This window comes from Benincasa hispida, unplaced genomic scaffold, assembly GCF_009727055.1.
Source record: "Benincasa hispida cultivar B227 unplaced genomic scaffold, ASM972705v1 Contig887, whole genome shotgun sequence".
NCBI lineage: Eukaryota > Viridiplantae > Streptophyta > Magnoliopsida > Cucurbitales > Cucurbitaceae > Benincasa > Benincasa hispida.
The window spans coordinates 35,041-48,193 of NW_024065221.1; the positions used below are offsets into that span (position 1 = coordinate 35,041).

Below are 13,153 nucleotides of genomic sequence, written 5' to 3' on the forward strand. Positions count from 1 at the left end.
GCCTACTCTGTAGTTGTTACAAAGAGTTGTAAAGTGCTACATACGATGTGATCCTAATTCGTACATGTTATGACATGAGGAGTGGGGGCATCCTATACAATGAGTTTGCATAAGATCAGGACCAAGAAATAAGTCGCTCTTACTTTATGACACTGTTTACTGTTTAAGACTGACTATTTCACCTAGATGACCTAGGTAACTCGATCTTAATCATGAGCTAGCTATGAACTCCTGTTTATTCGGGATTGCCCTTTGATTTGAATAGTTGAGGGTTGGCTCAACAGCGCAGGCTCAATAAGACTCCCATTTCAGGGATAAAACCGGATAGATAGCTAGGGACATAGGGTGCAAGACGGAGTTCACACCTACATCGAAGTAAGCGATCGGTCAAGGCTATCGTATAACTCTTTATTTAATTTTTTGATTTAAAAATCTATTTGATTTTAAAAATGAAAAATTAATTAATTTCATTAATTAATTATTAAATAAAACTTATTAATTTAATATCAAATATTAAATTAATTTTAACACATATCCATCTTTATATATTTAAATCATATTTAAATATATAAATTCTCCTATTCCATTTAATTCTAAAATTAAACATATAATTATATCTCATATAATTACTAGTTCCCTTAATTCTAATTTGAACGTTTCAAATTAACTATCATGCTATTCTAGAACTAGTCCGTTACGAGCTAGTAGGGGGACCTCGCGGACCTACAGATCATGGGCTCCAACGATCCGAGATTAATTGGCTAAACTCATTAGACCAAATTAATCTCCATTTGTTAACTAATGGGTCACTCCACTAAAGCCCATAGTTGCACTCCCCTCACTGTTGATGTATTATGTCCACATGATTTAACCATAATCAGTAAGTCGACCCTTCACAGGTTGTTCGTAATAACGGTTGGATTAAATGTCTGTTTTACCCCCGAGATTACATCTTATTCCTCAAGTCCCTACTGATCCTCTAATGAATAACTGGTTTGTGATCCAATCACAAAACTAAACTCTCTCAGTCCAGTGAGAGGGTGGGGCCCCTTGTCCAAGACTTGGATTCAGTACTTGATAGAACAACCTTTCTCCTATCCATAAATCGGGTAGGCATGAACTCCGTCTTGCACCCTATGACCCCAGCTATTTATTCGGTCTTACCCCTGAAATGAGAGTCTTATTGAGTCGGCGCTATTGAGCCAACCCTCAACTATGCAAATCTAAGGGCAATCCCGAATATACAGGAGTTCATAGTTAGCTCAGGATTAAGATCGAGTTACCTAGCTCATCTAGGTGAAATAGCCAGTCTTAAACAGTAAACAGTGTTATAAAGTAAGAGTGACTTATTTCTTGGTCCTGATCTCATGCAAACTCATTGCATAGGACGCCTCCACTCCTCATGTCATAACATATACTAATTAGGATCACATCGTATGTAGCACTTTACAACTATTTGTAATAACTATAGAGTAGGCCGCATCCAATGTTGTTATCAGAATAAGGTACCCAACCTCATTCATGTACTATAGATCATTTTGACTATTTACTCGAACTCGATCCACTCTTTTGTCTCCATATAAAGTACAAGTACTCATACAATAATCATGGGTCTTAGTTTATTGGATTTAGACTTTCATGCAATTTATAAGATCAATAACAAGTATATTGATAATAGAAAATGTTTATCATTTTACAGACTATGAATTTTTAGGACATAAAACCCAACAATACTCCCACTTGGACTAAAACTTCAGTGGATCAATATATACAAATATATACAATTTTGAGTTTACATGGAGAGAATAAAATGTACAAATACAATAAACTAGGGCATCACAATACCCATCAATTCTACCACTTGCCCTAGTGACACAAAACTCGTAGAGCAAGTCCTACTAAGTGACCCTCGAACACTTTAGCTGAGAGGGCCTTCGTAAATGGATCAGCTATGTTTCTTTTGCTGATTCGCTTACAGCAACATACTCAGCTTCCATTGTGGAGTCCGCAATACAACTCTGCTTGATGCTCTTCCACACAACCGCTCCTCTATTCAGAGTGAATACTGACCCCAAAGTTGATTTCCTCGAATCAATATCAGTTTGAAAGTCAGAATCAATGTATCCAGTAAGTATCAGATCCTTAGGAACATACACGAGCATATAATCTCTCGTTCTTCGAAGATACTTGAGAATATTTTTAACAGCAGTACACAACATTGCATACATCAAACTCCCAACTGCAGATGCATATGGAATTCGATTCATCTCCTCAACCTCTTGAGGTATTTTAGGACTCTGCTCCTTAGACAAGTGAATTCCATGCTTGAAAGGTAAAGATCCTTTCTTGGAATTTTGCATTTTATACCTAGACAACATCTTCTCTATATAAGATGCTTGAGATAATGCCAAGGTTCTGTTCTTGCGATTCCAAACTATTTGGATTCCAAGAACATACTGTGATTCTCCTAAATCTTTCATTTGGAATTGTGAAGCCATCCATTTCTTAACTTCAGCTAGATATTCTACCTCATTCTCAATGAGTAGAATATCATCAATATACAACACTAGAAAAGCGACAATTTTGTTGATGATTTTCTTGTAGACACAGGGTTCGTCAATATTTTGTTCAAAGCCATAAGATTTGATCGCAACGTCAAATCTCATATTCCAGGATCTAGAAGCTTGTTTTAATCCATAAATGGATCGATTAAGCTTGCAAACTTTTTGCTCTTGACCCTGCTGTATAAACCCTTCTGGTTGAGACATGTAGATACTCTCTTCAAGATAGCCATTCAAAAAAGCTGTCTTGACATCCATTTGCCATATCTATTAATCATAAAATATGGCTATGGGCAAGAGTATTCTAATAGACTTTATCATGCAACTGGAGAGAAGGTTTCTTCAAAATCTAACTCCTCTCTTTGGGTAGACCATTTTGCCACAAGTCTAGCTTTGTAGGTCTGTACGTTACCAGCTTGGTATCATTCTCGCTTGTAGATCCACTTGCAACCGATGGGTTTTACCCCTTCTGGTTGATCTACAATATCCGAGACAGAATTGAAATACATAGTTTCCATTTCAAGGTCCATGACTTTAATCCATTGGTCTTTGTCCACATCGTTCATTGCTTGATTAAAAGACAACGGATCCTCTAAACCATCATCTAGTATGATGATTTGAGTTTCAATTAAACCCATGTACTGGTCAGGCTGTTGCACAACCCTTCCACTACGATGAGGCATTCTCAACTCTTAAGAAGGATGTGAAGTATCAATTTCATCAACAACTCTTGTTGAAGGACATGCTCGATCAACAACTTTTGTTGATACATTTGTCGTTTCTCTGGACATTTCTTCTATTACTAGCTTACTGTGAGGTTGATGGTTCTTTATATAATCTTCCTCCAGGAAGGTTGCATTTGTCGATACAAACACTTTATCTTCCTGAGGATCATAAAAGAAACCACCTTCTGTTTCTTTTGGGTAGCCTACAAATAGACATACTTTTGAACGGTGTTCCAGCTTTTTAGGATTCTGCACCAACACATGTGCTGGACAACCCCAAATCTTGAAGTGACGTAAATTTCCTTTATGTCCCGTCCAGAGCTCGTAAGGCATTTCATAAACGCTTTTCAAGAGAACTATGTTCAAAATATACACCGCAGTCTCAACTGCGTGTTCCCAAAAAGAATTTGGTAACTGAGCATAACTCATCATAGAATGAACCATGTCCAACAAGGTTCTGTTTCTCCTCTCTACCACACCGTTCTGCTAGGGTGTTCCAGGGGCTGTGAGTTGAGACTGAATTCCATATTCTATCAAATAGTTCTGGAATTCTATGTCCATATACTCACCACCTCGATCCGATCGAAGTGTTTTAATCTTTTTACCTAATTGGTTTTCAACCTCAGCCTTATACTCTTTGAACTTTTCAAAAGTTTCAGACTTTTGGTGCATTAGGTAAATATGCCCATACCTTGAATAATCATCTATAAAAGTGATGAAATATTCAAACCCTCCTCTTGCTCTAGCATTTAGAGGCCCACAAAGGTCTGAGTGAATCAACTCTAGGGGTTCTTTGGCTCTAAGACCTTTTCCATAAAAAGATCTTTTTGTCATTTTACCCTCAAGACAAGACTCGCATAGTGGTAATGAACTGTCTTCCAACTTATTTAGATGACTGTTCTTAACCAATCTCTCAATCCTGTTGGGATTTATGTGACTCAGTCTCAAGTGCCAAAGATAGACATTTGGAGAAATCTTTCTCTTCTTATAAGTCTCAGCAGTTTTAAACATCTCTATGTTCAAAACAGCTTTGACTTCAGTTGATTTTAACATGTACAAGTTATTTTCTAATTTTGCATAGCAAATCTGTTTATTTCCCATTTTGATGAACACTTCACCATTTTCAAAATAAACTTTATAATTTTGTTGCAAACAGGAGACAGAAATTAGATTCCTTTTCTTAGAAAAAATATAATATACATTTTTCAAATAAATGTATTTATCTCCTATAAATAACTTCATATCTCCCACTGCTTTGGCTGAAACAATCTCCTCGATCCCTACCTTAAAGATTGTTTCACCTTCTGTCAACTGCCTCTAGGAACTTGTTTCCTATGAGATAATACATACATGATTGGTGCCGCGGCACCTGAATCATTATCCAGATTTTATCGTTTTCCACTAAACATGCTTCAATAACAAGTAAATCATATTTATCTTGTTGTTCGAATTCAGCATTCTCATCTACATAATTCATAATTTCAGATGAGTTAGGAGATAGAGGACAATCCTCTGTTAAAACTCTTTTGGTATACAACACGCTAGTAATTTTGTTTTGTTGATTTAATTTTACTGTTATGTACATCGGAAGCGAGTATTCTAGAATTTGACATGCTGATAAATTCAAACAAATTCTAATTAGCAAATTGTAACTAAATCCAAAGTCAAGTTTTAGCAAAAAGTAATAACGTACCATAACATTATTTATTCGCAACGATATTTTAGTGAGTCAGAATATGTGCTACCATGGGGCAGTCAGATTCTCCTTCACTAAAACAAACAATTTTGACCAAACACTATCCCTGGAATAATTATTATTCCTATTGTCTCTGGAATAACTCTTATTCTATAGTCGTTTAGTTATCGTTTTCGGTCAAGATCTTTACTAACAACTTAGTAATTCTTGTAATATGTGACCCGCCATTTTCAGATCCTTTAGGACGGTATGAAGTTGCCTCCGAATAGAAGACAAAATCCAAGACGGAACTATAAGACCGATTCATTACTGAAGCCTGGGTTGTTCCGAATCCTATGTTACAACCTCCATGGGGATAGCCGTCATAAACGACTAGCAAAGGGCCGCTTAAAGCTAACCAGCAGATTTAATCCTGTCTAAGGCTGGGGGTACTTAAGTTTGACAGTTTATGGAACACCTCCTACCTGGGGATTTATGGCTAAATTATTGAAGCGTTGGTAACGATTTTATGAGCATACGTGAGTGATGTGAGGTAATAAAATGGTTTATCACCTAGACATCATAGGTTAAATCCAATTATAAGAGTTATACTTGGATAACACATAGACTTAGGTTGTTTTATTAGCCGAAAAGAACCTAAGTATAAATATACCAAATAGAACACTTCAGTGGTAGTTTAAATAACGAATAGATGAGTTATTAGAAAACTTCAGTGGGAGATTAATACATATACGATACGTTATTTTTAGCATCTCAGTCCTCTAAGAGTTCACAATCCAGATTTAAGTGGTACTTCGTGTCACCCTGGGAGTGACCTCCCTACGGAGAGTATTTTTTTAGCTTAAATCTAGATTTTGGTGAATAAGAGGAAGGTGTTAAAATATAAGTCTATTATACGATAAATAGATTTCAACTGCCACGTCTCCATATAGTTTACATAGTGAGATTCATATGACGCTTCGTGCCATCCTGGGAGTGACCTCCCTACGGAAAGTGTTTGTATGGGTCAATAATAAGGTGAATGAGGGAAGTGATTCATGGTAAGTGGGTGAAGAAAATGTGTCAACATTGTCCTACGGTCTCCTCTATTACTTTGAACCGTGAGATTCCTATGTTGCACATGCTGTCGTTTTTATGTAGCACTAGCTAGTCGTTAACCACGGCGATCCCTACGGAGGAGTGTAACATAGGATTTAAAACAACCCAGGCTTCAATAAAATGAATAGGGTCTTATAGTTCGGAGGCAAGTTCATATCGTTCTATAAGATCTGAAAATGGCGGGTCACACTTACAAGAATTACTAAGTTGTTAGTAAAGATCTTGACCGAAAACGATAACTAAACGACTATAGGAATAAGAATTATTCTAGAGACAATAGGAATAAGAGTTATTCTAGGGATAGTGTTTGGTCAAAATTGTTTGTTTTAGTGAAGGAATATCTTACTGCCCCACAGTAGCACATATTCTGACTCACAAAAATATCGTTGCGAATAAATAATGGTTATGGGTACGTTATTACTTTTTGCTAAAACTTGACTTTGGATTTAGTTACAATTTGCTAATTAGAATTTATTTGAATTTTATCAGCATGTCGAATTCTAGAATACTCGCTTCCGATGTACATAACAGTAAAATCAAATCAATAAACAAATTACTAGCGGTTGATTATACCAAAACAGTTTTAACAGAGGATTGTCCTCTATCTCCCAACTCATCTGAAATTATGAATTAGTAGATGAGAATGTTGAATTCGAACAACAAGATATATATGATTTACTTGTTATCGAAGCATATTTAGTGAAAAACGATAAAATCTGGATAATTGATTCAAGTGCCACTAATCATGTATGTACTATCTCATAGGAAACAAGTTCCTGGAGACAGTTAATAGAAGGTGAAACAATCTTTAAGGTAGGGACCGAGGAGATTGTTTCAGCCAAAGCAGTGGGAGATATGAAGTTATCTTGAAGAGAGTATCTACATGTCTCAACCAAAAGGGTTTATATAGTAGGGTCAAGAGCAAAAAGCTTGCAAGCTTAATCGATCCATTTATGGATTAAAACAAGCTTCTAGATCCTGGAATATGAGATTTGACGCTGCGATCAAATATTATGGCTTTGAACAAAATATTGATGAACCCTGTGTTTACAAGAAAATCGTCAACAAAACTGTCACTTTTCTGGTGTTGTATGTTGATGATATTCTACTAATTGGGAATGAGGTAGAATATCTAGCTGAAGTTAAGAAATGTCTGGCTTCATAGTTCCAAATGAAAGATTTGGGAGAAGCACAATATGTTCTTGGAATCTAAATAGTTCGAAATCGTAAGAACAGAACATTGACATTATCTCAAGCATCTTATATAGAGAAGATGTTGTCTGGGTATAAAATGCAAAATTCCAAGAAAGGATCTTTACCTTTCAGGCATGGAATTCACTTGTTTAAGGAGTAGAGTCCTAACATACCTCAAGAAGTTGAGGAGATGAATCGAATTCCATATGCATCTGCAGTTGGGAGTTTGATGTATGCAATGTTGTGTACTCGTCCCGACATATGCTATGCCGTAGGAATTGTCAGCAGATTTCAGTCCAATCTTGGTCATGACCATTAGACTGCTGTTAAAAACATTCTTAAGTATCTTCGAAGAACGAGAGATTATATGCTCGTGTATGGTCCTAAGGATCTGATCCTTACTAGATACAATGATTATGACTTTCAGACCGATATTGATTCGAGGAAATCAACTTTGGGGTCAGTATTCACTCTGAAAAGAGGAGCAGTTGTGTGGAGGAGCATCAAGCAGAGTTGTATTGCGGACTCCACAATGGAAGCTGAGTATGTTGCTGTAAACGAATCAGCAAAAGAAACATAGCTGATCCATTTACGAAGGCCCACTCAGCTAAAGTGTTCGAGGGTCACTTAGTAGGACTTGCTTTACGAGTTTTGTATCACTAGGGCAAGTGGGAGAATTTATGGGTATTGTAATGCCCTAGTTTATTGTATTTGTACATTTTATTCTCTCCATGTAAACTCAACATTGTATATATTAATCCACTAGAGTTTTAGTCCAAGTGGGAGTATTGTTGGGTTTTATGTCCTAAAAACTCGCAGTTTGTAAAATGATAAACATTTTCTATTATCAATATACTTTTTTTTATCCCATAAATTGTATGAAAATCTAAATCCAATAAACTAAGACCCATGACTATTGTATGAGTACTTGAACTTTATGTGGAGACATAAGAGTGGATCAGATTCGAGTAAATAATAAAAAATGATCTATGGTACATGAATGAGGTTGGGTAACTTATTCTTGTAACACCATTGGATGCGGCCTACTTTGTAGTTGTTACAAAGAGTTATAAAGTGTTACATACGATGTGATCCTAATTCATACATGTTATGACATGAGGAGTGGGGGCGTCCTATACAATGAGTTTGCATAAGATCAGGACCAAGAAATAAGTCATTCTTACTTTATAATGTTGTTTATTGTTTAAGACTGGCTATTGCACATAGATGACCTAGGTAACTCCATCTTAATCCTGAGCTAGCTATGAACTCCTGTTTGTTCAGGATTATCCTTTGATTTTCAAACAGTGAGAGTAGTCTAACAACACTACTGAATAAGACTCCCATTTTAGGGGTAAGACTGGATAGATAGCTGGGGACATAGCCTTGTAAGATGGAGTTCATGCCTACACGATGGACATAGAAATATATTTGTGGTAAGAAAAGTTCAGCTGTTGGTCTTTAGTGAAATCACTGACAATTAACGGATGATGGATCTAGTGGCTAAAGAGTTTAGTCAGCTATTCATGTACCGTTAGAGCTTCGAGCCATAGGTCTATTAGGTCACCTGGGTAGCTTGGATTTGGGGATTCATCTGATTTGGGATCTGGGAACTCAGCTACACAAGAAGGAATTCACTCCTTCCCCGAGGTAGGGGTAAGTAGATAGATGACTCTCTTAAGGGCTGATTCCGGGGCTTCAACGATGTGGCGCCACACACCTTCTCGTGACCCGAAAGGTGTTCACCTGTCTCTTATACACATCTAGATGTGTATAAGAGACAGGAATTCACTCCTTCCCCGAGGTAGGGGTAAGTAGATAGATGACTCTCTTAAGGGCTGATTCCGGGGCTTCAACGATGTGGCGCCACACACCTTCTCGCATGCTTATAAAATATTTGTTTAATTCACCTTTCAGATCAGTTCCCAGATAAAGGTGTTTCGTTTCCATTAGTTTAAATACCCCAACCTTAGACAAAACCTTCCTTAGACAAAGGTCCCTTATAGACAATTATTTTGTAGATTTAATCTTTTATTATTTCCAATTTAATCCTATTAAAAAGAAAATAAAAGATTAACCTATTTCTAATCATATTATAAATACTTTAACATAGGTCTAGGTGAATCAATTTTAAATCATTTAAAATTAATTTTAAATTTAGAAAGATTGGGCGCAGAGGCTGGATAAAGCACTCTGGGCCTACAGGACTGCATACAAAATGCCTATAGGTATGTCTCCTTACTCACTTTTATTTGGTAAACCATGTCATCTTCTTGTAGAGTTGGAGCATAAGGCATTTTGGGCAGTAAAGAAGTTGAACATGAATCCGGATGCGGCGGGCATTCAACGCAAGCTTCAGCTCAACGAGCTCGAAGAATGGCGAATGAACGCATATGAAAACAACAAGATCTACAAGGAAAAGACAAAGCGTTTGCACGAACAATGCATCAGCAAGAAGGTACTTGTTGTTGGTCAAAAAGTTTTATTGTTCAACTCACGCTTGCGTCTGTTTCCAGGGAAATTGAAATCTAGATGGTCCGGGACCTTCATAATTAAAACGATCTTTCCTTACAGTACTGTGGAATTAATGCGAGAAGATGGCACTAATGCATTCAAAGTAAACGACCAAAGGGTTAAGCCGTACTTTGAAGACGAAGTGGAACGCCAAAAGTCATCTCTTGCGCTACGCGAGACAAGTTGAAGCTTCCGTCGAGGCATCTCTGTGGTTGTAACACCACATCTTCTAGGGATGTCTCTCTCAACCTTATTCTTTTGCATTCTGTATTTTAAGTTATGTTTGAATTTGTTAGTTTAGTTATTTGAGGGTTTTAAGTTGATTGTTTTTCTTTTAGAAAAGTTGTGTATAATTAAAACGGAAACATTGGACGCGTTTGACATAAGTCTTAACGTAGGGAGCAGTTGAAGGGATGCGTCTCGAAAATACAAAACACTTGACTGTTTTGGCTAAACGAGGTGACCCTTCCACTTTGCATTAATTGCAAACGTCAGGCGCTGCCTGATGTCAGCCGCGATCATCCTCTCCTCTATAAAAACCTCACTTGAACCAAACTGCTGCTTCTTCTCCTTCATTGCACCTACGAACCTCTATTTCTTCATAAACCCTAGAACCTCAGATCCAACAAACTTCCATTTTCCTCTCTCGCTCAGCATCTCCGGTGAACAATGTCGTCCGGCTCAGATTCTCAGAACCAAAGCTACAGCCTAGGCAATGATTTGTCGGTAAGTTACTTCTTCTCTTCTTCATTTTCTAGTTCACCACCACCTAGCCCTAGGAAATCAACCTCCATCCCAACCCAATCAAAAGCCTCTTACGGCGGCGCTACCTCTGCTCAGCGTCTGGCCGCCCCTACACCTCCTTCCACCTCCATGAAAGCTTTGGCCAAGAGCTCCAAGAAACCTGTAAACCCTCCGGCCAAAACTTCTCTGCCTAGGGCTAAAACCCCACAAAAACCCAAGTCTGCCCCTAAACCAAGGGTAAAGACACCAGCCAAGACCAGGACGCGTCCGTCATTTATGGCCGTGTCCAAACCTTATACCAAGCCTGCCCTACTACCATTTATCCCGAACATAACCTTGGTGGGTGCAACACATGAACCCCTTCCTACCTATGCCCATACCGCACCATCTCCAACAGTGCGTCCACCTCCCCCTCTATCCCTTGAACCCTTAGCCACAATTTACTCGGTGGAATCAGACACGTCTAACCAGCCATCACCTTCACCCATCCTAATATCCTCTCCGGGGAAGCCTCACACCCCTGTGGGCACCCCGCCATTCACTCCACCTATCCCAGCCTCTGACAGTCCTACGTCAGAGCATAACCTTGAAGACTTGGCAGAGTTAGCAACACGTGATGAAGAGGAAGTATTTGGAGCTATTCTAGCAACGCTTAACCAAGAGCAAGAAGCAACTCAAGTGATACGTTCCGATCCACCAAACGCATCATTCGAGTTGGATGAACCAGAAAGATATGCAGCAATGCTAGAATAAGAGATGGAAAATGAAGAAAGGGAAAAAAATGAAGGAAGAGAAGAAGAAAGTAGAGAAATGAGAGTTGGCCCCGACGCATCATAGCCACGCCCATCTAACGCGGATGAAGAGCCTATAAAATCAAAGAGAGTATCAAGGAAGAGAAGGTTGATCATAGAGGAAGAAGAAGAAGAAGTTGCACCCGGACCTGAGGGTGCAACACGTAAAAAAAGGCACAATGCATTGGAAAATGAATTGGAAGATATGCTCTTGCGAGACAAGGGCGAAGAAAAACCAATCTTCAAAAGAAGTTGGAGAATGAGTTAAGAGAGTTGGCTAAAAAGGCAAGAGAACACGCGGTAGGGAAACGCGAGGTAACGGAGGTGTTACCTAAGAGAACCACGGGAAGGAAACGTTAGTTTAGTGACATATTAGTAGAGAAAGGCTTCTTCCTTGAACGCCACCCATTTCCAGTCTATATCACGGAAACCATCAATGCACTATGGTGGAATAAATTCTGCGTTGGGCACAATCGCATCTGGCCCAACCTTGTCCGCACATTCTACAACAGTGAATTCGACATGGAAAAGAACACCGCCTTCGTGAAAGGGGTGTTAGTGCGCTTCTCGGCAGACAAGATAAATGAAGTGTTCAACTTGAATAGTAATCCTGACACAGAAGGAAACCGTATCTTTGAGCAACCAATGCCTGGTCAATTGGAAGATGTGTTGAAGACAGTGGCCAAACCTGGGAGTAAGTGGCAGACATCAAGGAATGGATCAAAGATGCTTGCTTCCAGGAATCTGAACCCAGACGCTAACATGTGGTATTATTTAATCAAACGCAGCATCATGCTTATAACACATGATGAAACGTTATCCAAAGAACGCGTCCTGGCCACTTACTGCATAATGCAATGCATCCCGTTGGATATTGGGAGGATTATACAGGACCAGATCAAGGCCATCAAGAACAAGCCTCGAGGGCAACTATATTTTCCATGGCTGGTCTGCGCGTTATGCAAACGCGAGGGCATCCCTCTGGGGGATGATTATGAAGAAGTCGATGGTCTGATAGACATAAAGGCAGTGAGGCGTCTCCTTTGAGGATCACAGCATCAACCAGCCTTACCTGCCAAAGAAGTGGCACATAGACCTCGACCAACAAAACGTACCCCCAAGAAAAGACGCGTCATGGTAGTTGAACATAGCGATGAAGCTTCAAAGAATGAAGAATGTGAAGCTAAGCTAGAAGCTTTAGCTGAAGAAGCGCAGCCTGCACTTGAACTTTTCCATGACTCAACAATAGCCAAGCCAGAAGGGAGTCCTGAATAGACACATCAAGAACCCATATTCACAGATCAGGACCTCCCTCACTCCATTCCTTCGCACCAACAAAGTCCAATCCAAAATTTTGTGCCACCTCCAGTGATCTTTGAGCCAATTGGGTTAGGGTCCAGTAACGTAGTAGCATTTGAAAACCCAGTTGGACGAGAAGAACCAGTACCCCAATGCAGCATAGACTTGGAGGAGTTGAAAACATTCATCAGTGATCAACTTCAATCGTTGGCCGCATCAATTGAAGATCTTCAACAACAAAACCGGGTATTAAAGGATTACTTGAGGCAACAGACGAGACGCATGCAAGAACAATTTGTCTATACAACGCAGTATATCAATCAGGTCTTGGTGGGTATGTTTGCCTTGCCTCCGTTACCAGCCCATCTCAAAAATCCCTTGCGCTTCATGGACGAGAACCCCGAAGAAGATCACAGAGATGATGCGCCAGCACAGTAGAACCTTGGGGTGTTGGGTTAAGATTATTTTGTAATTTTGGTTTAATTGTCCTTTTGCATCTTTTTGCTGTGTTTATGCAATCTATGTTAAAAT

General features: G+C 38.9%; 2 protein-coding genes across 2 annotated transcripts; both read left to right on the forward strand.

Annotated features, from left to right (window-relative positions):
• The first annotated feature begins 9,504 nt into the window (after positions 1-9,504).
• Positions 9,505-9,975, forward strand: LOC120070081. The gene has a single exon (XM_039021928.1). It carries the CDS (start codon positions 9,505-9,507, stop codon positions 9,973-9,975), a length of 471 nt encoding a protein of 156 aa, XP_038877856.1.
• Positions 9,976-10,457: 482 nt separating this feature from the next.
• Positions 10,458-11,285, forward strand: LOC120070073 (extensin-like). Its single transcript, XM_039021916.1, has one exon. The coding sequence runs from the start codon at positions 10,458-10,460 to the stop codon at positions 11,283-11,285; it is 828 nt and encodes a 275-aa protein (XP_038877844.1).
• The last annotated feature ends 1,868 nt before the right edge of the window (positions 11,286-13,153 follow it).